This window comes from Branchiostoma floridae, chromosome 6, assembly GCF_000003815.2.
Source record: "Branchiostoma floridae strain S238N-H82 chromosome 6, Bfl_VNyyK, whole genome shotgun sequence".
Classification (NCBI taxonomy): domain Eukaryota; kingdom Metazoa; phylum Chordata; class Leptocardii; order Amphioxiformes; family Branchiostomatidae; genus Branchiostoma; species Branchiostoma floridae.
In genome coordinates this window covers 13840240-13866799 of record NC_049984.1, presented here as the reverse complement: position 1 = coordinate 13866799, position 26560 = coordinate 13840240, and the positions used below count along the sequence as shown (strand labels likewise).

The 26560-nt window shown below is 44.3% G+C and overlaps 4 protein-coding genes across 5 annotated transcripts; 3 read left to right on the top strand and 1 right to left on the bottom strand.

Moving 5' to 3' along the window:
• Positions 1 to 559: 559 nt before the first annotated feature.
• Positions 560 to 4545, bottom strand: LOC118417846. Its single transcript, XM_035823594.1, has 4 exons — positions 4135 to 4545; positions 2157 to 2606; positions 1700 to 1843; positions 560 to 1554 (listed from the first exon to the last, which is right to left on the bottom strand). The coding sequence occupies exons 1-4, from the start codon at positions 4286 to 4288 to the stop codon at positions 971 to 973; spliced, it is 1332 nt and encodes a 443-aa protein (XP_035679487.1). The 5' UTR covers positions 4289 to 4545; the 3' UTR covers positions 560 to 970.
• Positions 4546 to 6562: 2017 nt separating this feature from the next.
• LOC118418645 lies at positions 6563 to 11247 on the top strand. Its single transcript, XM_035824653.1, has 7 exons — positions 6563 to 7069; positions 7451 to 7665; positions 8081 to 8249; positions 8885 to 9019; positions 9485 to 9760; positions 9903 to 9990; positions 10499 to 11247. Exons 1-7 carry the CDS (start codon positions 6985 to 6987, stop codon positions 10722 to 10724), a joined length of 1194 nt encoding a protein of 397 aa, XP_035680546.1. The 5' UTR covers positions 6563 to 6984; the 3' UTR covers positions 10725 to 11247.
• Positions 11248 to 13200: 1953 nt separating this feature from the next.
• Positions 13201 to 19698, top strand: LOC118418425. Of its 2 annotated transcripts, XM_035824323.1 has the most exons (16): positions 13201 to 13384; positions 14319 to 14434; positions 14877 to 14991; positions 15270 to 15344; positions 15669 to 15742; positions 15922 to 16038; positions 16156 to 16242; positions 16430 to 16466; positions 16558 to 16637; positions 16801 to 16869; positions 17147 to 17258; positions 17620 to 17702; positions 17958 to 18024; positions 18264 to 18361; positions 18544 to 18616; positions 18727 to 19698. In XM_035824323.1, exons 2-16 carry the CDS (start codon positions 14330 to 14332, stop codon positions 18870 to 18872), a joined length of 1338 nt encoding a protein of 445 aa, XP_035680216.1. In that variant the 5' UTR covers positions 13201 to 13384; positions 14319 to 14329; the 3' UTR covers positions 18873 to 19698. The 2 variants fall into 2 exon arrangements, with proteins under 2 accessions (XP_035680216.1, XP_035680217.1); XM_035824324.1 differs by lacking the exon at positions 13201 to 13384 and having other exon boundaries at positions 14157 to 14434.
• An 865-nt stretch (positions 19699 to 20563) lies between these two features.
• Positions 20564 to 25763, top strand: LOC118418114. The gene is made up of 12 exons (XM_035823944.1): positions 20564 to 20908; positions 22356 to 22501; positions 22825 to 22938; positions 23159 to 23233; positions 23542 to 23615; positions 23749 to 23865; positions 24066 to 24152; positions 24282 to 24318; positions 24442 to 24521; positions 24959 to 25027; positions 25511 to 25625; positions 25759 to 25763. The coding sequence occupies exons 2-12, from the start codon at positions 22396 to 22398 to the stop codon at positions 25761 to 25763; spliced, it is 879 nt and encodes a 292-aa protein (XP_035679837.1). The 5' UTR covers positions 20564 to 20908; positions 22356 to 22395.
• The last annotated feature ends 797 nt before the right edge of the window (positions 25764 to 26560 follow it).

Below are 26560 nucleotides of genomic sequence, written 5' to 3'. Positions count from 1 at the left end.
TTCTGTTATGCACAAACACGTTTACAGAGAAATTGGGTCATGATGACACTACTTAAGAGGGAACCGACTGGACCTACCTTTCAGAAATAATGTACACTACATGTATGAGGTGAACATAATTCATACACATATACTCAAAATATACAAAACTAATATACCATCTTTTATTAAGAAGCGCAAACAACTTCGTTTGTTCTGCAACCAGTTGTAAACGTCTCAAACGTCCTGTATTCGCTACCGGAATCTGCCAAATGAATGTTATTTACACAACTCAGAAACCCGTTTTGATAATGTGGTACAAAAGGCTATCATTGATGTAACATTGCGATATTGTACACAAAAATACTGTAAATGTTTTTAAGTTCGCGGGGATTTAATTTCGCGGTAGCGGGAAAAAGGACTTTTCGCGGTGGATTTAAGTTCGCGGTATCACCATAGACTGCAATCTAATATCATTATAGAAAAATGTTCGCGGTGGTTTTAATTTCGCGGTGAAGTGGTCACCGCGAAAACCGCGAACATTAATCCACCGCGAACATTTCTGCATTTACAGTAAACAGACAAACTTCAGGCTGAGCCTGCTTGGTCACTTCGAAAACATACATGGACAGCATTTAGCCCTCTAGGAGGGGTAGATAGCGTTAAAGAAAACCAAGGCGTTTCTCTATATAACCTCATTTGGAAAATTGCTTTCTATGCGCCTGTCTTCTAAGCTTCTTTGAAAGTTGAAAGAACACCGATAACGGCACCTCCTAGCTGTGCGAACAAAAGTTAGTGTAGTTGGTACTGGTTCATTTGGAGTCAAATGATGGACGGATTCACTGTCTGTCATATTTCATTGAAAATCGTATATTGTTCAGTAGAGTGTCCTTCTCTGATAGATTATATTTTCAAGATTTCCAGTCGAAATTCGCTTAAGTTAATAGTATGTTCTGCTTTTGTTGCTCCCAATCATTGATAAAGAACAGGTCTATAGCAGGTCCATTCCGAGTCTTTTCTTGTTGGCCCAGACGTACTGGTCCAAGTAATCACCTTCCCTGGGTCTTGCCCTGTCCGTGGTGAGCCTGACCAGATCGCTCCGACCGTAGTCTACGGAGAGGAAGGGAGAGGAGGCAGCAGCGGCGGAGGCGGCGGGAGCGACCGCTACCGATGGATTGCCTGGTCGTTTGGGAAGTCGCGTTTTAGTCGGCTCTTTCTTCACGATGTGGGCATTTTGGGATGCTGTTGTGGAGGTTGATGCCTCTGCCTCGGCTACCACGATGGTGATACCGACAGGGGTGACTGTGACTAACGTGGCACCTGTACCGAGGCAGGCGTCTAACGGAGAGCAGAGCTTGTTCTGACAGAACTGCGAACACGAGAGACAGTGAGGACCAATGGATGAGAAGTACTTCACGTGACGTAACGAGCTGAGGCGCCACGTCAGCCAGCCAGGTTTCCAGAGGAGCCAATAGAGAGCCGCCACTGAAGTGAGGCTTCCCATGGTGCCCACCACTCCTACTACTGCAGGGCTCAGTCCGTCCTCAGGCACTACAGCCGGGGGCGCAGTGGTCGCTGTGAAATGACGTAAAACGTGTCATCCTGAATAGTACGTGAATCTTCTCGTAATGACTGCCACACAAAGCACAAAAACAGAGAACTTTCGACAGAAGCTGACGCAAAAACGCGTAATGTCAAGTATTTAACGATACCGACTTACGATTGCAGTTTGCTGGTGGCCCGAAGGACTGGTCCGAGGCGTCTCCACAGTTGTCGATGCCGGTCTGGTCACAGGTCAGGTCGAACGCGATGCATCTGTTGTTGGTACACTGGAACAGGTTACCTCCAGTACAGGAACCTGTGTCTGTAAATAGGTAATAAACAATGAACATGTTTTAGACTTCTCATGAAGAAACTTGAACCAGCTCGGTGTTCTTTTGCAGAGCATCTTACCTTTGCTTTTTGCAAAGATGCTACTTTTCACAACTTGAAACTAACTTTTTATTTGACACTTATCAATGTATGTCATTTCACAGCTTCGATGTGTTCTGTGGGGATCACAAGTAAAAACTATTTGTAGCCTTCATCAAAAGTAACAACGGTGACTTTGGTGTTTTGTTTTTCTTTCGCTATTACACGTGCTTATCGAAAAATGAAAAAAATAATGGCTGTGACACCTGAGTGGAATGATGTGTAGTCCCCCACGAAGCTGACTTGAGCAGACGAAGCAGAGATGACCAATCGCATCGTCAGATTCCCGGTAGTCGTGATGACGCTTCCCGGGGTACTGCTACCGCAAACTGGTCCTGACAGGACGGGCGCCGACGACGACGAACCGTCGTAAAATGTCACATGGGCTCCGACACCGTCGCAAACATCAGCCGCAGATTGGGTCGTCCCGATAGGGCTGATAGATGTAGGATTACTTGTAGTTGTGGTGGTCAAGGAACTTGTTATCTCGAAGAATCTGAACTGAAACAGGATGTTTGTGTACGGGGAGGGGACTTGGAAGGTCAGGCTACAATCCAGCGGCGATGACGTGACGTAGTCGCTGACCGAGTCGTCATGGGACTCCACGATCTTGCCGTTGTCTTGGTCTGATGTGCCACATGAGTTCACCATAGTTACTGCAGGAGAACATACGGAGTTAGTTTTAATTATATGGATCACGTGGCTAAAAGTACATGTAGCCAGTCAGGGTTTAGTAAAAGGGACATTTCTCTCATACCTCGATCAGGCTCAGGCTAAAGTCCACGGTCCACGGCTAATGACTAGTAGTGCCACGGCAGTGGAGCCTGAGTCTGCGATGTTAGTTGTAGATTTCTATTCATTCAAGTTGTGTATCTATTCCACGTCTTCAATACATGTCAACCCGTTTTGTGAAATGACGACCTTACTCAGTCTGCCTTGCGCCAAACGGAAGGATTAGAGTTAAACTGTGTTGAGAGCTTGTCCTTACCAGACCCATGCCAACTACTGTGTAACATTGACACTATTAGTTAGACCCACGTGAACCAAAGACACACTTTAGAAACGCTGAGAAATTTTGTTGTCCTTACGGATTACCTGTCCTGCTGGCATGCCTTCTGATTTTCACCATGTGGCACGCACGCACATATTTCAACCAATTTTCTGCTAGTATAATGTACAAAAAGTTGTACCGATGGCACGTCTGTTCTTTTATCTTCAAGTCAAAAATTGATCCGTGGTAACACCGTATTGTCTCCCCTTCCCCCGTACCAGAGCTCGTGTTCTGGACATACATGTGAGTAAAACGTGCGGTTGCTGCAATTGTGTGATTTAGCGGCAGATCAAGGGGCTTCTGGTATCTTTTGACTTGGAAATACATGTACGTAGACATAAAAACGGCATGTTGTACAAGGAAATTGAAAACATCATCCTTTGATATCTACCACACTTCAAGACTCCGAACACGTGGACCTAATTCTCCGGTGTTGTGTTCCACGAATATTACCATTTGAAATACGACAGACGAAATATGTAGCTAGATTGACCATCATCGCTGTGAGTACAAGGTTAGCTCCTTCTTGGGCCATCAGTATTACACATCCGCTCTTTTCCGCTTGAAACGCAATGCAAAAAGCGTGAACGACATTTGGCCTTCAAAGTGTTACAGTTTGTTCAGGTGTGAAGTAGATATAGATTTTCAGGTGAACATTTTGTCTGAAAGCATGTGGATGATATGTATGAACTAGGATACGAAGAGCAAGAAACACAAGTGAGCGGATACAGAACACGTTAGGCCCGACAGGCAAGTCACAAAGAGCACGTCAACCATGAAGGAAAACTTCGCCACGGTTAGAAAATGAACAGCTGATAACAAATGGGGGCTTTCTGTGAGTTCAGCTGGCTAGCAGTTTGTCGTAGTCTTCAATTTTGATGAAAGCAAAATTATTCTGATATTTTCAGTTCTCTTCTTGTTCCCACCAACTTTTGGAAGATAGTATCAGCGGCCAGTTTCGTCGGTCAGCTTGAATAATGCTAAACACCCAAATAACTGTGCGAAATGAAATGAAAAAAAAAAAAACAAAATTATGTTTCCATGTCTAAAAGAAAACACAACCAATGAACATAGAATCAAATCATACAAATGATTCTATAGTTTGTTACATGTGATTGGATGCGGACACTTACTGGTTGGAAGTCCCTGTCCTTGGCAAAGTGACACCGCAAAGCCGAGAAAGAAGAGAAGGCGAAGGTTACGGCCACATGTCGGCAGCGCTTGGCGCCGTCCGTCCAACCTTGCGCAAACACGTCCCCTCCGCTCCCGTCCCATTGAGTTGAACATGACCGATACTACCCCATCGTGCAGCCCGGGTACATGTTGTCCTACGCCGCGAGTACTCGAGTCTCTTGTGGTGAAGAAAAGCCGGTGACAGGAAGAAATATTGGCCTGTTCAGTCGGTTTGTTGGTTTTGTCTCCTCTCCTTTGTCGTTCAGTATTCTCCTCTCATTGAGCAGAAGTATGGCACTAATTGATATCACTTACACGACCGGCTACCTGATCCCTGGTGCCCAAACAAACGGGGGATGCCTACAGGGACTTGTGTGCGGATTTTCTGGGATGTTTGCGGGTCATTCATTGACACTGAAGCGTGTGACATGCACGTGTTTTCTCTCAGGGGACGGCGTTTTGGCTCCCAATGCTTCCCTAACTGAAGTGTGGAAAGCTTAAGAAAAACACAGGAATACAAGAATCAGCTCCTTTCTTCAACTAACGACGTCGTGACTTCACTTCCCTCACAGTGTACCTGTTAGTTTAAGTCTCCCATTGCCCTTTTCAACAGTTTTGGTTAAACCTTATGGTCCCAACCTTTTAGCGAGTACTTAAAACTCAACTCCAAGGAAGTTGTTTGGTAGTTTCCAGGGCGTCTGTCGTCTCCATGGACATAATCCCTGCGCCTGGTGACAGCAGAAGAAAAGAGGGATTTCTGCCAATGTAACCAGGCTGGATTATGGCCTGATGCTTGAGGGGCGCTGTAAGGGATCATGATTTTACCCACGGCAGGGTTAATGTGTTTGTGACGAGCCTGCCACTCCAGAGTAAGTGTTTGTGCCGAGGACTTTGTTAGGGCTCATCAGCTTAAACTTGTTTTCAACATTCATTCGCCTGCAAGGTGGCTGGTTCACAGTGTGCCGTTGTGACCTTCCATCGCCAAGCTTACATTGAATCTGCTTGTCTTGGGTTGAAATTTCAAACTTCACAACGACAACGTTCAGCATACAGTTTCCTTCGCGAAACACATATACAGTATTGTAATACTGACAGTACGATGGCGCGGTATCCAAGCAGCGTTGGGGCAAAGTCGACTAGTGTCACAGACACCGATGACGTCATCATCAGGTGCATGGATGTCGTCAAATATTAGATGACACTGTACCCCTGAATGCCTATCTAGGCTAGGAGTATGCAAAACATGTTATATGAAGGCCAACAGTAACGATATCGATATATCGATGTACACAATTATCCGACCGAGAATTAAAAAAAATATATGCGTGGCAAATAGCAATTTGTCCTATTCCGCTCATAAATATCCAAATGAATTTGCTGCCCCCGGTGATTGTTTGATTGTTTTTAGGTATAGCGATTAGAACACATTAGCGTTGGGACTAAATTAAAAGATATGTGGTCCGGATGGGGACGGACAGCTAGTACAGGAAACTTGCTGAGCTCGTCTACACTGTAATAGACTGTGCCATGACAAGTTTAAGGCCTTGCAGGGTCTACATGAGAAGAGATGGTTAGTGTTGCTAAATATAAGAATCAAGCCTGCCGTCATAGACGAAAACGTTTCTCATAGCCTGTGGTTTACCATTCACGACGTCCCCATCATGAACAGAAAGTGAACTCGGCTTAAAGATAAAGTAGAAATACAGAATCCTCCCATCGAACTTCGTGGAACATTCCGAGAGCGAATTTGTTGGTCACCGTTGATTGGTTCAGCAGGAGGGCGTGACGGAGACTTGTTTGTCGGACTGTGTCGAAACGATATGATGTAAAAGAAACCTTTCCACCGCCCAATCTGAACGGGGCGATCGCCCAACCCATCCTAATCTTCTCTCTAAGCTGAAGTTAGGATTCGGCTGGTTTTTACGTTATGCGTTTTATTGCCCCCCCCCCCCCATTATTTCGGACAAAAAGAAACCAGACAAAATAGAAAGTCCAATAAAAACGCCTTCCAAAAATGTCAAAAACCAACCAGACGCCTGAGGGAATAACCCTCGTCGACGTTTTTTCTATACCTCACAACCGGGCCCTAAAACGGAATGCTTGAATGCATAAATAGCGGATGTAAATCCAAACAACTGTCAGAGTTGACACGTACAACTACTACCTGCAACTAGATCTATTTCTGTTCAATGTGCTGCATGTAATAAACTGGATACCAGGCCGATACGACTTTGATATGTGTGCAAAAACATTTCACAGCGTAAGTACATAAATGCACCGTAGTTTAAGCGACTAACGGAATATCTGGTCAACAATAATTGTTTGCTTCACTAGTTAGACCACGTATTAGAAATAGCAGAGATGCCTGGTCTGGTCGTAACCAATAAATGAAATGTCAGCTCAGCCTTTGTCCAATGGGGAAATTTTCCGTGTTGTTCCCGTTTGCTACATTTCTCAAGTGTCCGCCAGTACGCCATTTAAGCTAGCTTTGCGGGATTACACACGACCCGTCCCGTCTTTCCTCAATAAGGGGTCTTCCCTAAATCCTATTAACATCTGATCCCCATTCACACAGTGGAGGAAAGCTGGACTCGGAGTGTCCCGTAGAATACCACTCTTAGGATTACTGCGAGGCAAGCCGAATGTTGGCACACAAATACCCACATCAGACGACTTTGAACCTTCAGAGTTTGAAGAAACATTAGGTTTACTCGGCAAGCGTCTGAAAACCTCTTCGTTTTGGCGATTTACGAAAAAAAAGACCCCTAAAAAGTCGGTTTTCTGGCATGCTTGATCACTAGGAGAAGAAGATGTCGTCTGACGGAACCTACAAGATAACTGTTGTCTGGAGCATTCTGCTGGTGTCGGCGGGCGTCGGTCAAGCGATTGACAGCGGTAAGTACAGCTTTCTTGAGTGATATTCTTATTTCAATCGTTCATTCTAAACCTTCAGGTCCAACTGTAAATTACAGTATCTTCTGTGTTCTAGATATGATCACATACATCGTTACATTAACTTTTTGTCAGACACAGACCATCACAGACACAATGTATGGCAGGGCTGTGGTACTTTGGGTATAAAAGTGGTGCAAAACTGTCTTGCCTGCAAGACCGCCTCGTCTCAATTTTCCATATCGCAGTTTTGTCTCAATTTTTCATATCGCAATTTACTTATGCTGCAACATATGTCTATGTAGTTAGTAGGAGCGAGGAGGATTGATGGTACGTAAGATTAATATACAAAGTATGACCACGTAACGTCATTTTCTCACGCAGTGGGCATCCTGAGTGACGTGGGGTGCGGCACGACGGACCTCCCCAGCCCCGGGAAGATTGTGAACTCGTACGAGCCGCTGAACGTCACCCGGCTATGGGGAACCGTTGCCACCTGTAGCTTCACCATGCAGGCGGAGACAGACGACCAGCTGCTCCGCTTCGTCTTCCGGTCCTTCTCGGCAAGTCCCGGGGACTGTTCGCTCACCTTCGTCAAGGTGGGTGGGGAGAGAATTTTACACAGTCACATACAAACTTAAATACAGTGACTCAATCTTGAATAAAGAAATGGGTTTTCAAAACAGCATCCCTCCCTGCTTCAGGTATCCGTATCTATCTTTGTACGTTTTGGTTACGTGTAAATATTACCAATTTTTAACAAGAGTGAAAACATCATTCATTGTTACGTCGACGAAGGTATCCAGTTGCTTGCGTAATTGCTATTTGGCGTAACGTACATTGTTCAAATCCATTTCAACGCTAAACTGACAAAGATATTGCAAGTATTGAAAAATATGCATTCTTAGAGTTTCACTTTCTTATCTATCTTTCTGTTAGATTTAAATTAAAGAAAGTTAGGGCTGTGGCAACTATTGCAAACATGTCTTGTTCATCCATCCATCTATCCATCAGCTGTACGACGGAAACAGTAACGCCGGAACAGAACTGGCTAACGTGTGTCAGGAGTCAGCCATGGAGACAGAGTACGTGTCCACAGGGAAGTACATGTTACTGGTGGTGTCACTGCTGGGGAACTCTACCTTCGTCAACTTTACAGCAGATTACACCGCATTCAAGGAAGGTGGGTGGGTGTAGTAGCTTCCCATGCAGTTTGGTTTCAGAATTTTGATCCGTTGTTTTAGTCTACTAAAAGTTATAACCAACGATGAATGGAACTCGAGGAATTTGCACGCCTGACTGTGAGCAAGGCAATAGGGAAGTCCGGGTAGTTCAACTGGTAGAAACCTTGCAGTTGAGCTCCTGATTCCAAGTAGTTGGTAAAAGGGAAACCCCGCACCTGGCTTTCGGATGGGACGTGAAATGGGGGTTCCGTGTTCGCAGGTGTTCTAGGACTGTCCCAAGCACGTTAAAGGGTAAGAGCTGATAATCCATCCCTTTTAAAATATACCTTGCTTCTGAAACAGAAAGGAATTCGATACTTGCTGACCAATGTGCTACACTACATTGCAAGGTGAACAACAACATCACAAGCAGGGCAATGCCAATATATAATTATACAAATATTGTTTTATTTGCAAACTAAGCTAATTGCATATACAGTCTCAAGAACTAAGCTAATTGCATATACAGTCTCAAGAACTAAGAGAAGTGTAGATAGATAAACACGGCTTAAGTTATGGACAGTCATGCATCTGTATGCAGTATCAGTGTGCCTTCATAGCCCATGGCTAATTAAAAAAGTTCTGCCCCTTGCAGAGACGTGTGCGGACGAGGAGACCCAGTTCCAGTGCAGTAACGGCCGGTGCATCTCCCGCTCCCTGCGCTGTGACGACGTGGACAACTGTGGGGACTCGTCGGACGGGTCACAGGGACCTCCGGCCAACTGTAGCGGTCAGTAGATATCAACCTCCAAGTGACGCCCTATGGCAGGACAAAATTATTCTTGATACTCTGACTAATCTTGATTCCGTTGGCATGAATCGCAAGATTGTGAACACAGAACAAAAGTCGGAAAGGGAGACATAGGATGTCGTCTTTTAGTCACTTGTATCTAAAGGATGCAACTTAAAGTTTGAACCGCCGGTGCATCTCCCGGTCACTCCGCTAAGTGGCACTATTTACTCACAAGTCACAGGTCTCCGTATTTAAGAAACGTCTACATGTACAAGAAATTATAATGCAAAACTGTACGTAGATTTACCTCAACAATGACTCAATATTTCTGATTTTTTATTTCTCTTTTTATAAGAGGCCCATATGCATATTGAACTCAGTTGCAGTTTTATTGGCCTATGTCAACAGGCAGGAACCTTAAACTTAAAAACTTAAACTGTGTGCATATTGTTCTGAGTCCAGACGACGAGGAGACGACCGCTGGCAGTGACCTGACCGCCGTGTACGCCGCCTGTGGGCTGGTCGGCGCCTTGCTGCTGGCGTACCTGTCATACTGGTGCTTCTGGAAGCCGGGCTGGGCCCAGTGGAGGTTCGGAATCTGTCGGTACCTCAAGAGCTGCACGCGGAAGAAACCAGAGGGTTCGAACCAGACCAGCGACAGTTCCAAGGTCTCTCCCAAGGACGCCAACCGGAAAGGGAAGGGTGGGACAACCTCGACGGATAAGTCTAGGCCCTTCGGTATGTTCTCCAAAATGATTTGCACTTATACTTACATTTCCTGTATGTTTATAACTTATCTCATGTTCTATACACGTGTAGCTATGAAACTACAATCACTTATTTCGTCCCTGTCTAATGGATACGTGTTTATCTTGTGTAGGCCTCACTCGTGAAGCTCATCTCACCACCGGTGCTCCTATCGGTAGTGGAGCCGCGTCGTTCGACACCCTGCGCACTGCGTTCAGCAGGTAACTACATTTTGGTCTTACTGTGATACACCTGCCTGCCTACACGTGCGTATATTTTCAAGGCCGTATGAGGTCCGTATTAGCCTCTACTATGCTCCACAGGTCACTGGGAAAATAGTAGAAATTGGCCATTGTCAAATCTAGACAGACAAAAAGCCAGAGGAGTTAGCTAGGTCGCAAACCATACTCCTCGACCAGGTATTATAAACTCCTCATGCATGTTGATAGAAGTTGCATATTCTCGCCAACGTTAGTACGGTACGGCACAGTACAACAAACTCCACTGCATTCTGATTCTTGATCAGATGCCAACGGCTGTGGCCTGGATTCTGCATGCACCGCTTGCGTTTCCATACTTAGTCTGAGATATCCAAGAAATATATGGATCAAAATTGCTAATATTTGATTACATAGGAGCATTATATGTTTTCATATTCAACCGGCACTGCCAATCTGTAGGCAAACGTCAAGGTTATCATACTGATGACAGCTATATTGTGTACTGTAGGGAGTCGGGTATATCTGGGCTGTACGGCGGCTCGGCGGGCGAGCCCTCTGCTTGGCGGGGCCCAAGCGGGGCTGCCCCGGGAGGAGAGCCCGGGAGGGCCCGCGGGTCCCTGGACACCGGGGTGGATGTGGACATGGAAGGGGAGAGCGGGCCCGGGGTGCCCGAGGACGAGGGGTATCTCCTGTACCTCAACGCCGACTGCGGGCATGCCAGGGAGAGCCGCTAAAGTTACTGACTTTCAAACGTTTCCATTACCGATGGTGTGACACTATAGCTAAACCCAGCAAAAATGCTTGTTGAGCATTGCGATTTTCTTGTATCCAAGGCTATCGGCACGTCAATATCAATGTTACTTTAAGATTTATCTTCCTTCAAGTTGTACAAGAAGTGTACTTAAAGCTGTATACATGTAGCTGATTGGAGCATCTGAGCGATTTTGTCGAAATTTGTCTTGTGTGAAACGCATTAACCAGTGTTTTTGCTGTGAGACTTTATACTATTATTTGTACACTTGTATAATTATGACGCCAACATGTCTGAATTGCGGATACTCTCCATGAGACCCCTGTGGCGTCTTCAAATACATGTAGGGGAGAACGTACAGAAGAAAGATGAATTACCCATGCATTTCGACAAACATAGACTGTTAACGTTGCTTCATGACATAGTCAGTGCTTGCCTAAATAATGTGAGTGTTCTATTTCATTGCAAATGAGTTATTTTCATAAATAAAAGTGTGATAATTTCCATGTGTTGTTCTTTTCAGATATACTAGTACTGTAAAGATGAAAATGTTCTCGGTGGTTTTAAGTTCGCGGTTTTCGCGGTAACCTTTTCACCGCGTACTTATAACCAATACAGACATTTATCTTCTATCTTCTGACCGCTTACCGCCTTGTTTCAACTGAGTTAAAACGCGTACTCTGTTCGACTTTTGTTAATCGTTTCACACCTTATGACGTTTGGACACGGGAATATATATGTATCTGTACGTTTAAGTATCACTATGTGCTGTGCCCTGTCCTTCTGTTACTGACTGATCCATGTGATTCCAGCAGATATCAACAGGTGTCGCACCACTCCACCTGCCAATAACATCAAGATCACGTTGGGGAATTTAATGTCTTCGTTTGTTGAGATAACTTTGCCACTCTTCGACGTTCCGATCTTATCATATCTCAGGCATAACGCCTTTGTTCCTAGAATACGGTTTAAATAGAAACTGCACCTACTTTATAACATGCCGATGCAAAATGTTTTAAACTTTTCGATGATTCGCAATGTGCGATAAACTCCTTTCACAGCCTCTTTGACCATTCTTTGTTGTTGTTGTAGTCCCTGTACAAAGTACGTGCTCAGGTTTCAAAACAAGTCACCTGAGTCGCTGGGCACTTCCGGGTTTCTACCGTTTTGTACAAAATACACATTTCTGTCTTCCCGTGTTCTGTTATTTGTAGCTCAGCCCTACAGTTAGGACCTGATACGTCAGCGTGGTTTACAGGAATAGCATTTGCGTCAGGAGCTGCTTGTATTGAGAAACATGAATGCAAATCACTTCCACGAAAATTGAGGCTTCGCCGAACTGAGCAGGCCTGTGCCATCGGCTAACATGTAAACCAATTCGTCTATTTCTACAGAAAACTCACTTGAAGATAGAGCTTGATTTTTTTACAAATATGCTCCTAATGGTACATCCTCACCTACCATGGTTAAATGAGTGCAGTGTGCCCAGTGTGGGTGGTGTTTTAGCGACAGGCGACCGGCTGACGCGGCCCCTTTCCCAGAAAATAACATGGTCGGCTCTCCGTTTCTCTGTATAGCTAGCCGCCGGCGTGCCATATTAGGATGATGGGACGATTTCCGGAAGTTTGGGGAAATTTGCGGAATAACACCCTTACGGTGGGAGTCAGCTGACCAAATGTGGTGGGATCGTAAAGCAGATACCCAGGCGGACACGTCTTCGTCATTTCTGACGACTTTTTGATGAGAAATAAGGAGAAATTGCGTCTTTTAACGAGCTCAATCCTCACGAGCCTACCTGTATGTTTAGTAATGCTCATATCATACGGTAGGCTGTATGGTCACGTTCCTAGCCATTTATATAACCAATGAGACACGCCAAGTTTACTACTGCCCAGTGCATGCTGTATGTGTCTTCTCTTCAGTTTTCACCAGCATAACACTGTCCTCCGAGCCACATCAAGATGAGTTTCTAAGCATGTTCCCGTGTCATTGGGGTGAAGTATAGTCTGTCTAACGCAAACTCCTCTGTCCGGGGCTGTATAAGTGTGATTTAATCAAGCTACTTGTAATAATATAGCGAATAAAGAGAAGAAGTCAGATAAATTTAAATGGTCCAGGTTACACTAAACTTGAGAGAAACCATTGTCATTGACATTTGCCTTTGTGTAGTTTGCGTGGGGCACAGTTTACTAGACAGTCGCATGAGCTCACGTCATATCAATCGATGATACCATGGTATCGTTGTCAATCATCAGCGACTTCTAAACGGGGAAAACCATGACGGGTGGAAAAGTATCAGCGACCAAGTCTTGCGCGAGGTGCAATCAATGATTTAGGCTATCAATGAACTATTTGGCTCTCTTTGTTTTATAGTACAACTTGTACCAGGGGTAACTATCTCCAACGATTTGCTTCACCTGCGCCCAAACAAGTGCGCTTGGATTTCCCGCTCTTCGTCTCGTGGCGGAGTTTATTTGGCCAAATCAACGCCGCCATGAGACCAAGAGGGGAAGTCCAAGCGCACTTGTTTGGGAAATTTTGATCTGCGTCATCGAAACCTGGACATTGTCACCTCAAGAAAGAGTCAGAGCTGCGTACACGCACCAACTGACCAAGATCTCTTAACGTCTTCATACACGACAGGTGAGCGGAGTTGCTTTGCATGCGAGAAGTCATGAGCAGCTCTAAAAGCCTGCAGAACTTTGTTTTTGGTGTCGCCAGAGACACTGGAGATTTTGGGTGTGGCGGCTACGGTGTAAGGTATGAAGGGCACCAAATAGATGTAAAATGGCATTTTTCAAATGCGAAAAATGTCACAACACGGTATAAAACGAATGTCTCACTGTAAGCAAAGCTGAAATGTGCATATGCAAGTTTGAGGGCTCAACAAAGGGGTGGATGTGAGTGGTTTCACTTTCACTTTTACACTATTACCTTTTACCTGTGGCTGTAGGTGTGGGTCTCAGGTCAAAAACAGCAGCTGCTTACATTCATAACAACAAAAAGCTTCCTAGCTGCCCGTCATTATTGCAATGTTTGTGGTTTATGTGTAGATAAGTTGATACATGTTTAGACCTATGGAGCAATATGCGTATGTGACATACATGTACATTGTACCTAATGTAAACAAAGTCCAGGACCATTATGGCGTCTGTTGTGATGTCGTTCCCTTTAAATTTTAGGAAGCAGAAGTAAAAAAAAAATATCACTACAAATGTATTTTCTGGACTTTGTGGGTGGCAAATGGTGGGTGGGTGGGGGTATACTTCTTAAAACAGTTTAGTCAGCATAACTATCAAGCGATACTAATATCAACGTAAGCGATACTAATGTTTTTATTTTTCTGCAAGCTAACTGCTTGCAGCTATCGTTGCTATTTCTCTAAGTGCTTTAAGTCGAAATGAGTGGCAGTCACTGTTGGGGGTAGTTGTAAGTACAATGGAAATGGTGATAAATATAAAATGCAAGCAGCGGAACAACTTTTCGGTCGACATGTTCGTGAGGTAAAGAACAAAGGTGAACAGGTGTACGTGACAACTTGCGATGGTCTTGTGACTGATAGTGCCATGTAATGTAGGTGTAGTCAGCATGCCGCTTGACACCGTGCTATGTCTGGACACGTCGGGCTCCATGGCGGGACGGGGCATGAGGGAACTCAAAAAGGCCGTCCGAGAGTTCATTCTGGGCGTTCAGGTGAGGAAGAATCCACTGTGTTTCTTTTCCCCCAGACGCGCGATGTGTTATGTAAACATTACATGTAATACTGTTGAATGGAAACTAAAGGGTGGGAGACTAGACTGCCATGTCACACAGTATGCTCAGAAAATTGAAGATCTTTCCTTCTACGATATCATGGACTTTCCCCACATGAAGAGTACTATATACGGGTTTGTGTCCTATCTGATGTTACCGACAGGGGGCGCTTTTTAACAATAACTTCACATCGACACATCCTCCGGAGAAGCTTTTCAAAAGTCGATGTCAGAGTTCGAGCAGGTCGAGCTCTAATCGTAATCTTTGTTCCCTAGCTACATGTGCACTGCGGTTACATAGAGTAAAATCAATTTGATTTACCAGGGTTAATCCCATGCAAATCATTGGTCTTCAAAAACGATATCGTTGTTCTCGTCGACAGGAGACGGCCAGCAAGCACAATCTCCGGGAGAATGTTGGGGTGGTGGAATTTGGCGCCAAAACTCGCATCGTCCAACCACTCACCAATAACTACGCCGCAGTTCTGAGGGCTGTTGGTACGGGAGACATACTACCTTTCCTTCATATAGTCATTTCACTTCAATAGAATGCGTTTTTATCTCAGAGGAAACTATTAGATGATAAAGATAAATGCTTAGTAGTATTGTTTCCACATTTAGACTAACGCCTCTGTCCCACCAGCGAGCTTACGTTTTGCAACATTCTGAGTGTTAAGTGTCAGGTTTATTCCCTGTGTTATTGTTCAAAGCCATCTGGTTAATCCTCATGGCGTAAGTATAGCCATCGTAAAATGCATCGTTAACAATTTGCACAGACAACCTGCACGCAGGAGGTACCACACCGATGTTCGAGGGTCTCATGGAGGCGTTGAAGGAGGTCCTGCAGAACGGTACATCTTCTCTAATATACTCTTTTGTTTTTCATTCAGACATGTACAGTTTGATAAACTTTCTGCACATCTATATCAACATTAGCAATTGGCAGTTTTCAATGAAGAGATGATTTCAACGATTCTGATACAGAGAGAGGGGTAGCAGGGATAGTGACTGAAATGGGAGGATGTTATTGTTACAAGATAATGACATTGCAACATAGGAAATAGATTGGTAGACTATTTTTTCAGCATATCACTTGCGAGAGATCAAAAGATCTGTAAAGGGTTTTTAAGGTCACATACCGAAAGTCTTGTAACTCCTTCCCGTTCTCCCCCAAGGCGGCGTACTGGTTCTGTCTGGTCAGAAGAAGATGACCCCAAGGGTCATCCTGATGACCGACGGACACCCTGACGTAAGTGTTAATACCAAAGGCAGAACAAGAATCGGGAACACAATTGCCAGTTAGATGGCAAATATAACGTGCAAATTTAAAATGTACGTCAACTTTGATACTAGTAGTCTCTGCCCTAAGTAGAGACCTTGACAAGGAAAACCCTAAATACATACCTCCCTGGTTCTCCGCACGTGTAGGACAAGCAGAACGTCCTGAAGGCAGCGCTGTCGTTCGGGCCGGCGGGCTGGCAGGCGGTGGGCCTGCCGCATCCCATCCCCATAGCCTGCGTGGGCTGCGGCGGAGACGTGGACGGAGTAAGTACCTGTCAGCCAAGCAAGTCAGCAACAATTTATACACTTCAATTTCCTCCGACGTTTTATGTGGTTCTGTAGTATTACTATTGGATTTTCACACGCTCATTTTTGTCCCAGGACCTTCTCCAGGCAGTGGCGAAGCTGACTAACGGCATGTACGTGCAGGGTGACATCGGCCAGCTGTCCGAGTTCTTCCGCAGACAGGTGCATCACATGCATCACATGGAAACAATTTGTCTTTTGTGTTGTTTGTTCCACGTGGAATAATAAGATATTCATCGGTTGCATATCGCATAGTTTTAAAAGATTTTCTACGCTATTTGTGTTTGTGTCCTAAGCCTTTTGATTATTTCGATTTCACACGGATCTGAAATCTTTCTTTCGATTTCAGGTGCTTCTGATTCGTTTTGCAGCCCAGTTCTCGCATGGTAAGGAACGATAATTAAAATATTGTCCATCCATTTTATCAACTTTCAGTAGTTGCCATTTCCAGTCATTTGATTAATTTTGCTATTTCAGACATGCGCCAGTTGCGGGATCTGATGGTACTGCGCCAGTTCTTGGCCCAGATGGGAGAGAGTGTGGACGAGGAAGAACTGGTGAGCGCGCACGCGCAGTTCTGGGACAAACTCATATCGAAGATGTTTAAGATCTAACTCTGAGGATGGCACAGATCAAACTCAAAATAAAGTTATTTTTTCACGAATTCACCACAAGAAGTCCTCCTGAAATTTGCTCATTCCACACCTTGGTTCTCCTCAGGTCGGACTGAAGACCCTCCTGCTCGCCATGCTGTTATGTGCTGCAGAGGATGACGACAGCGACGATGAGGTAAGGGTCAGTAAGATAGGTATAAACCGGAGCTACCATGAACGTCCGTCACATTTGTTGTTTTCAGGAATCATTTGCCTTTGTTGTATTTGGATGTACAGGCTAAGATCATGACAGAAGTGAAAATTATTATCGTTATTACTTGTTACAGATGAACTAAACTGAACTCAGATTACAATATTCTGATAATCACACAATATCGCTGCATTCGTAACTAAGAGAAAATATAACATGCAACAAGAAGTATGGATAGGAAACTGATTTTCTGTTGCACCAGGAGCAGGACAACATGCCGCCGCTAGGATCTCGCGTGCAGCGCGGACGGGACTGGAAGTGGGGGAACCAGGACCGGCAGGGTACCGGCACGGTCGTCAAGCACAAGTCAGACGGTAAGAATGGATATGCACATTTTCGGTACTGATTGCTTCTTTTCTGCCTTCGGCGGTGTGTCTGTTTGATGGGACGTATGTTTGTGATAGAAGGTTATTACATTTATGATGAGAATCCCTGAGAAGTCGTAGCTCTAGCCTCTTTATACCCCCTCACATGTAGCGAAAATCGATCGGACGACGAGTCTGCGAGCTCTACATTACGAAGAGGAATGACCCTGTTGCCGACGAAGAAATGGTAGAGTTCCCCCCCCCCCCTTCCCGTCAGGGTCATGCCTCCTCGTAATTTAGAGCTCGTAGACTCGTCGTCCGATCGATTTTCGCTACATGTGAGGGGGTATTATGACGTACATGATTTCAGGCAACCTTGTGGTTGAGTGGGACCATGACTCCTCCACCAACTATAAGTACCGGTTCGGCGCAGAGGGAGCAAGAGACGTTAGGGTAAGTGTCGGGTACGCAGTCGTCGTTCAATATGATGAAAAGGACCGGATAGAAGAAAGAAAGAAGCAGTTCTAAAACTTAAAGTTCTCCCATAATCGTAGTCTAAAGTTCTGTCACAGGAACCAGATAAATACTTATTAGTTAAAATGGAAAACCTTAAACCATTGCATTTAAGACAGAAACACAAATCAGTGAGCGTTTTTACGTATTGTGGGGATAGGACAGTTGTCGTGCAATATTTGTCTTTACCTACAGGTTGTGGACGAACCACGAGTTGTCGGTCCGGACGGACGCATCATGCCAGGATGCCGGGTAGTCAGGGGTGAGGATGTCTCTCTGAAGTGTACACTTCTATAATTTTCCCAACTTATGGAGATATCACGATATATTGTGTAACTTAAGTAGCCCTGGGCGACAGTTGTAGAGCTAGTATTTTGCATGCAGTCTTTTACATCATCTCATACAAGTATGAGCTAGGTTACATTTGTACCGATGTATGCGCCTAGATATAATGGCATTGGAGGTTACAGTTCGAGAGTTGATGTGTGGTCCTTGCCTCAGGGCGAGACTGGGCCCCTCGCTACGGTGACCAGGACGGTGGGAGGGGGAGTGTCGGCTCCGTCTACAAGGTCAAACAAGGGGAGGACTACAACGTGCACGTAAGAAACATCTCTGATGTCACCATGCTTCAGTCACGTATTAAGTCACGATCTACAAGTATAACACAGATGATGTGAGACTGAATCAATGAATTGTAAGATATCTGGTCTCTTTTAAAACGCTTATTATAGAAAGACAAACAGTAACGTTACATGATGGACAGTGTTAACACTATTTGCAGGTCCGCTGGCCCAACAAGCACAAGAACGTGTACAAGTACCAGCCGCCAAACATCAAGGAGATTCAGATGGAAGGTACCGTAACGTTTTACAGTTCTATTTGCTTCTGTGACACGTGTGATTTCCGTCACTTTAACTTTCAACTTCTACGAAACTTCTCACTGACCGTTTGCCCCTGCCTACAGAACACGTGGTACTGGGCACGGCTGCTGCCCTGGCGGCCCTGAGCCTGGCAGGGTCCGGCGGGCCGTCCGGCTCTTCCCGCCCCTCCTCCGGCCGGCCCGGCACGGGAACACGCCGGGGTTCCTCTGACGGCTGCAGTGTCATGTAAACCCGCCAGGCGTAAACGCGAAAGGTCCACAGATGGAGAAAAATACGAAATTAGTGGGTGATGTACCCTTAAATGGAGATGAACACGGTTGAGACGGTCACACCAGCTTTCTTAATTTGTATGCTTTCAGGTGGAACGAAAATACTACATTAAGCCACATTCTTCTACTAGTTCAACAAACTTTACCCGAGGACACTATTAGCTGGTGATATGGTTATTCAGATGAAGGCAACCCTCCATGCAAAACCTTTGATTAACATTTATGTTGGTAATGTTATATTGTTACCTTATATAATATAAAATATATTGGTATATTGTTGTCTATATAATAACTAAAGAACCCAATACACGTATCGAGAAGAGTAGGGTTAACCCAATGTGCTTAGCTGTAATCTATATGAATGTGAGCTGTAGCGACGCAACATTGTACTATCAACGTTAGATAGCAGAGAGCATTTCGCTTCATCTCAAGCGCATTTATGCTTGAGCTCAACAAGAATAAGAGGAAGTATATACTAGTAATGCGGTAACTTTCAAAGCTATACGAAGTTAATGGGATTACCATTTCCAGAATTCCATCATCGGTATCGAAAGAAATGTTTCTGGACTAGAAGGCACCATGTGCTCTCGAGTTTGCCTTTTTCTGGAGTAAATTTTACTAATGTATACATAGATCAAACTAGTGACAGTAAAAGGATAACTGACACAGTAACCGCTATTATGTTAACTAACGTTATTTGTAACAGAATCATTGCTAACGTTACGTACTTTAATAAATTACAGTTAGTACCTTTCTTAGACATTAAACTGTGCTGTTAAAACCTGAGTTAGATCTCTTCTTTAGATCATAAACATATGGCATATTGAAACACCAGCTTATTCTTTTATCATGCTGTTCACCCAAGGAGGTTAAATGGTTCACCAAAGTGTAACAAACTAATGAAAGTAACATTAACCATGGTTCGCCAGAAAATCGTTGAAAGTACCAATCTATATCTTTCTCATGTCTCGCCGTTGTTTTACCATTTTTCGTACCATAAGTACAGTGATACCAACGACCTAGTTTCCATGTACCGGAGCCAAGTTAACTTTGTTTACACTATCTACTGCTTTAATGTTGACACAGGACGTCAGGGCAACTGCAGGTGCGCAGGTAACTTGTTTACCCTCTTTTTGTGTAAGAACCCATTGCTCAGTCATCATAGCAGTTCAGTGGCTAACACTTCGATTGTTAAATGTTGTCCAATGTGAATAGATTTTTTGTTATAGTTTGAAGAAATATAGTTCAAAGACAAGTTTAAGGTTTACGCCAAAGGGACACCGGGTTTTTCTGGTATTCTCAAGTGCAGGTTGGATTACCTACCCACTGTAACTAGATATATCAAACAAACAAACGGCTTTTGCGCAAAAGTGAAAGTAGTTCTTCCCCAGGAGGAAGTTGAATCTAAACAATGGCGACAAATGAGCCATGACTACACCAACAAGTTGTCACCAGTTCACTGCGTACATTTAACTCCTCTGACCCTTTCTTACCAAGAGCATATCCTACAATGACCTTGTTGCAAGAGATCGTGTGTTGCATCAAGAGGTCACTAAATCATACAAAATTTACTTCTGTTTTATAGTCCAAGTTTAAAGTTTACTGATTAACTTTAAGTTCTGGTAATTGAAGGGTACAGACCTAACTTTTTTTACCTTATATGGTAAGGAGATGGTAACGTCAACATCATTTTCTAAGAAGCGGGCAGTTTCGTTCCTGGTAACGTTAAACTGGATTGCCACAGATGTAGTAGATAAGTGTCCTCATATGTTGTGCCTTTTTGCTCGAGGTGTGGAGTACTATCACACTTCTCTTTACACGTATACGGAATTTATTTAGATATCTATTTCTTCGCCCCCCACTGAGAAATGGAGGAACCCAGGCGTGGGTCTTAATAAGGTTTAAAGTTACGCCATCGGCACGGTTGTTTACTCAAGTTGTTTTTCTACTCGTCCAGAAGAACTGCGCGACCGCACGTCTTAAAACCTACACTCAGGTAAGTTTAAATCTTAGACATGTCAATAAGACGCATTGTCTGTTTGAAGAAGCACCAGGTGTAATGAAAATTAAGAAGTTTACCTGGGAGACGGGATAAGGATGGTATGCCAGAAAAGTCAAGTTTAGGGTGAAAGTCAACAAATGGCGACAATGTGTATTTAGGACAAAGAGCAAAGGCGGTAAAAGATCCGTTTTAATCGGAATGTAATCCATGTAAAGTGGGAAGGCTACAAATAACCCAAGTGATACTTATCAGTTCATAAAACGATCGATTTCAAAGCCAGGTATACCTGTTCTGCATGTGAGCAAAAGTGTTACAAAGGAACATCGATTCATAAACCAATTTACAACCGTGGGATTTACCACCTGGAAATACATATACCTCCGCTAAGGTCGAAATTGACTGGCCAACGTTTAGTTTCACGTGAATATAAGATAGGAAAAAATATGTTTAGATAAGTGCAGCGCTCTGGTGAACTTATTTGCCAATAACGCTCCCTCCCGTATAAAAGGGGCGGGTGACTATCAAAAATAGGCTCGCTGATCACTTAACAAAGCAACAAAACCTTCTTTTAGTCCGCTATGCTCCCACGTCATGTAATAACGGAAAGCTTTAGGTTAAACGAAACGCAAAATTTAAGTACCTAATCCACGCTATATAAAGGAAAGTATTTGCCTGTGATAAGGCAAGAACTTCCCCTTTCGTGTGCAACCACCTGTCAGGCGAAACAAAACATGTCCATGCCTTTGAGGGTTGTTCAAAACATGATAATTATGTACGGTGTAGACACCACAATACTCTCAGCTTTGAACATCAGCGATCCGTACCGATAAGGTTAAAGTCAAGACGCGGGTTGTCATTTGTGCACTTGTGCGAACATTATCTAATGTTCCGATCGACTCAGCGGGAGAATGTAATGCTTTACAGATGGATTATAGTTTACTGAGGTCGTGTATGGCAAATAATATGTTCAAACACAGCTTGCCTTAACGGCACACAAACAAAACTTTTAACATAACTGCCAGCGGCATGCTTGCTTCGTTGCCTATTTTTTCTGGGCGACTGGTGAATCGAAGGGTACGAATATGAGTCAAACAACGTATGAAGTTACTTAGTTTAGAACCTAGCAGGAAGATTAAAAAGCACCATCTATCCTAACTATTCTGCTACTGTGGATATCATAAACGTTGTCTAACGGATCATAACTTTGATCAGTTGATTGTATTATCTATGTATTAGTTATCTACATAGTCATGTCCGATGGCTAATCGTCAGGAAACAAACAGATGCAATTACGGATGAAAATTTACCTAAATGTCTAACTCTGGCATAGTTAGATGTTCCCCACAATCTCTTATCTACATTAGTATATTGTAAATTGTGTTTAGCAATCATGTCAGTCTTTCTCTCGTTTTCATTCTTTCGTTGTCTCGTCCTTTGCCAGCCCATTCCTGTGCTGACTATATATCTGCTGTCCACTGACCATGCCGCTGGACACGGTCCTGTGCCTGGACACCTCAGGCTCCATGAACGGCCGCGGGATGGCCGAACTGAAGAAGGGAGTCCGACATTTCCTACTCGGCGTACAAGGTAACGTAATGTGTGATCGGAGCTTCGGACTCTTTACCTGCGCAACAAATTTAAATTGTGATATAATAGGACGATGTGGCTAAAAAAATGGATACTAGAAATTGTAATGGTCAGTTCAATCTAGACATGTTGTTTCGTTTAAAAATTCCTCAATAAATCATTGACCTATATATGCTGTAAAAGTCCGCATTTGGAAGTGTAAGAGAGACGAAAAGTGTACAAGGCCATATTAGATTGTTAAACACCGACATGTTCTTGGTATCTAAGTAGTTACAGTTTTCATTTTCATCTTCTCCTATGGGGTATTCTTAATTGCAAAACAGAAACCGCGAACAAGATGAGCCTCCGAGAGAACGTGGCCGTGGTAGAGTTTGGTGGAGGAGCCCGCATCATCCAACCGCTGTCCGGGAACTACGGGACCGTCATGCAGTCTGTTGGTACGTCAGAATGACAACATAACATTATCAAGTGGGCATGCTAGATAACTGTATAGACTCACTGTGTCATAGATACTAGTAAGTTGCTGCGTATCTAAGAATGGATGTAATGTTAGATCTTTCATTGTCGGTCCATCAGAATGCATATGCTGTTATGTTACGCCGAAGGGCGGTTATACCGGCTACAGATACAAACACATGTGGCTTTTTATATTCACAGACAACCTAAAAGCAGGAGGGACCACACCCATGTTCGAAGGTCTCATGGAGGCGATGAAGGAAATTCTGCAGCGCGGTAAGATGTTTAGTAAATTTCAAAAACACAGCGGAGACGCGTTGGATTTCGTTGGAGGCACGTTGGAGGCACGTTTGTGTTGTCGAAATCAACAGTGCTTTCAACGTGCCTCCGCTTGGTGAGAGTAGCCCTTGCTATTTACTGATGATGACAAACATCACTTCCGTGCTTTGGCTTGTTAGCTTTTGCCATCCTTGTCTTTAAAGCGTGGTGAAGGAATATGACTGATCTGCCGCATGTGATGTTGTTGCAATGCAGTCACCTCTTGTGAAGTTCACAAACTGACACTTTTACACTTCTGCCGCTAGGTGGCGTGCTGACCCTGCCAGGTGGTCGGAAGATGACCCCTCGTGTCATCTTAATGACAGACGGCTACCCTGACGTAATTCATAATTTGCTACTTCAATTGTATTATCAGGATCTTGCCAATTTACCGCCTGATTGTTTCTATGGTCAGTGTTTTAGGAGTACCGTTTAAATCGTACGTACAATTCACACAGTATCCTTGTACACAGGACAAGGAGAACGTCCTGAAGGCAGCGCTGTCGTTCGGGCCGGCGGGCTGGCAGGCGGTGGGCCTGCCGCATCCCATCCCCATAGCCTGCGTGGGGTGTGGTGATGACGTGGACAAGGTACAGACACTGTCTGTCTTCTCCAACAAAACAGTGACTTAGTGTTGATATCCTTATGTATATCTAACGAAGTGTTTGGTCGGGCGCGGGCTAAGTCTAGATCAAGGACGCTACTATTGAACGGATGAGTCTCACGGTTTTTGCACTGATATTGTTTTGGTACTTCTTCTTATGTACACCGTTGATTGCCACTGTCTAAGGATCTCCTCCAAGCCATCGCCAAACTCACCAACGGTATGTACATCCTGGGTGACGTCAGTCAGCTGTCCGAGTTCTTCCGAAGACAGGTAGGTATAAGTAACTTTCCTCCTATTTTAATCAATTTCGTAAGTGCCATTTCAACATCGTTTGCGCTCTTATACGATGTTATAATACATGAACATGTACTGATGCTCATTTTTATGCTCGATATCTAGGTGCTTCTCATCCGCTTTGCGGCCCAGTTTGGCCACGGTAAGAACCTTAAAAATCATTGTTCCCAGTTTCACTGTACTATTCTTCAATAAAACCTTTGTATATTCCTTAACATATACTCACAACCCCCGTTTCGGCCTTTTAACTCTATCTGAACTTCAGACATGCAGAAGCTGCGAGACATCATGGTCCTGCGGCAGTTCATGGCCAAGATGGGGGAAAGTGTGGACAGCGATGAACTGGTAAGGACTGTTTCAAACGTCGTGTGGGATAGTCTGCTGCAAAGTGAAGGTAAAGCAATGGTAAAGTAGATGAATAAATCGGTCACAAATCCTCACGACTGGTTCTTCATATGACGTAATGTTTAAACTTTTAAAAGGGCGGTTATACCGGCTATATAAATTTAGCTACAGATACAGATACAGACACATGTGACTTTATACATTCACAGACAACCTAAAAGCAGGGGGACCACGCCCATATTCGAAGGTCTCATGGAAGCGATGAAGAGCTTGAATATAAATTTAGTCACAGAAAATCATGCATACTGTAGGACTCTATAACCTGCTGCCTGACAGACATGACCAGCCTATCGGTCCATTGGAACATGCGATATTACCAAGGCAACTGATATCATCAGGAGCAGCTCTAACTCCTCCCATCCCAACCGTTCCCACAGGCCGGTCTGAAGACTCTGCTGCTCGCCATGCTGCTGATGGCGGCAGACGACGATGACGACGACGATGACGTAAGTCAGACCGACATGCTTCATTTGACAATTACTTAACGTTACTTGTGGCCTCTACCAGGCTCCGCGGATCGGTGGTCTAATTGTAGAAATACAAATACAGTCTATAACAGTTTGTACGCTAAGGGAGTTAGCCGGCCAGAGGCTAACTTACTTGGGCCCTTTGCCCCGGTCGGAGCGTAGGCCACCGATGATCGTCCTCCACTGCACAGGTCTCTAGGCCTTCCTTCTGAGGTCGTACCAGCTGTTACTGATGCTCCTCATCTCTTCCTCGGTGTCACTGCTCCAGCTGCTCTTGGGCCTTCCCCTCTCTCGCTTGCCCTGTTGGTTCCACGTTTGGGCCTGCTCAGCTGTGTGATACATTTGACAGTAGAGCATCAAGATATCTTCTTAAGTCACAAAATTAAATGCAAGGATTGTATAGATTGTCGCAAAGCAATACATCATATCATAAAACGGTACTTTCACATGTGTCGTTTGTAGAGCGAGCAGCCAAACATGCCACCATTCGGGTCACGTGTTCGCCGCGGCAGGGACTGGAAATGGGGCCCGCAGGACCGTTTTGGTGTCGGGACTGTCGTCAAGCACAGGGGTGATGGTGAGGAAAATGTCACACATTTCAGTACTATCGTCACGAACATCACAATTAACGAAAAACTCATTCTTCTCACGCTTCCGTACGAAAGTCTTCTGTCTTATATAAATGATAAAAAATAACTTAAATTCTGCAGTTTAAAACCTGGCACAGCATTGTTAGCGTGATTTGGGCACACATAGTTAAGATTTGTTTCTTGTTCTTCCTTCCTTCCAGGCCAGCTTGTTGTGGAGTGGGACTACGATGACTCCACCAATTACCGTTATCGATTTGGAGCCGAGGGGGCCAAAGACGTCAGGGTATGGACTACTTTATCTATCTATGGTCTCTTTGTAAGTAGAGGTCAACGCTAGCGAACTTGTGAGCATCACAAGGCTTTAAGCCACGTAGTACAGAAACTATGTGACAAGCCTGAGCAGCCGTGCTGCAAAAACCCAACGCATGTATATGAACAAGACATGACTAAGTGAAGAATTTTTAATTCCTGATGGCCATGTCAACACATGGTATAATGTATGATTCACACACGGATGTGTTCTGATATATTTCCGTACTTCGTGGTATATTGAGTCTTCTAAAGAAGGTACACTGAAAGTTTCTGTCACACGCTGGGTTTCGTACAGGTGGTCGACGAAGTACGCGCCGTGGGAAGTGGTGGGGTCAAGGTCGGATGTCGCGTGGTTAGGGGTGAGTAGACCTTGTTATCCACACTAACGTTAACTACCGTAAGTTATTTCCCCTTGACATCACTTTTATACGTTATACGTTATCCACAGTGTTCTGGACACATTGCAACTACAATCAGTCTTTCTTCAAATCTCTCCACTTTATCCTGTTTATCGCGAGCACCCTTAGCCCCGGTAGTTCTACGTACCGCTCTACGTACAAGCCGAAAACCTGTTTCTTTCATTGCAAACTTAGTAGTTGTAATGTTATGT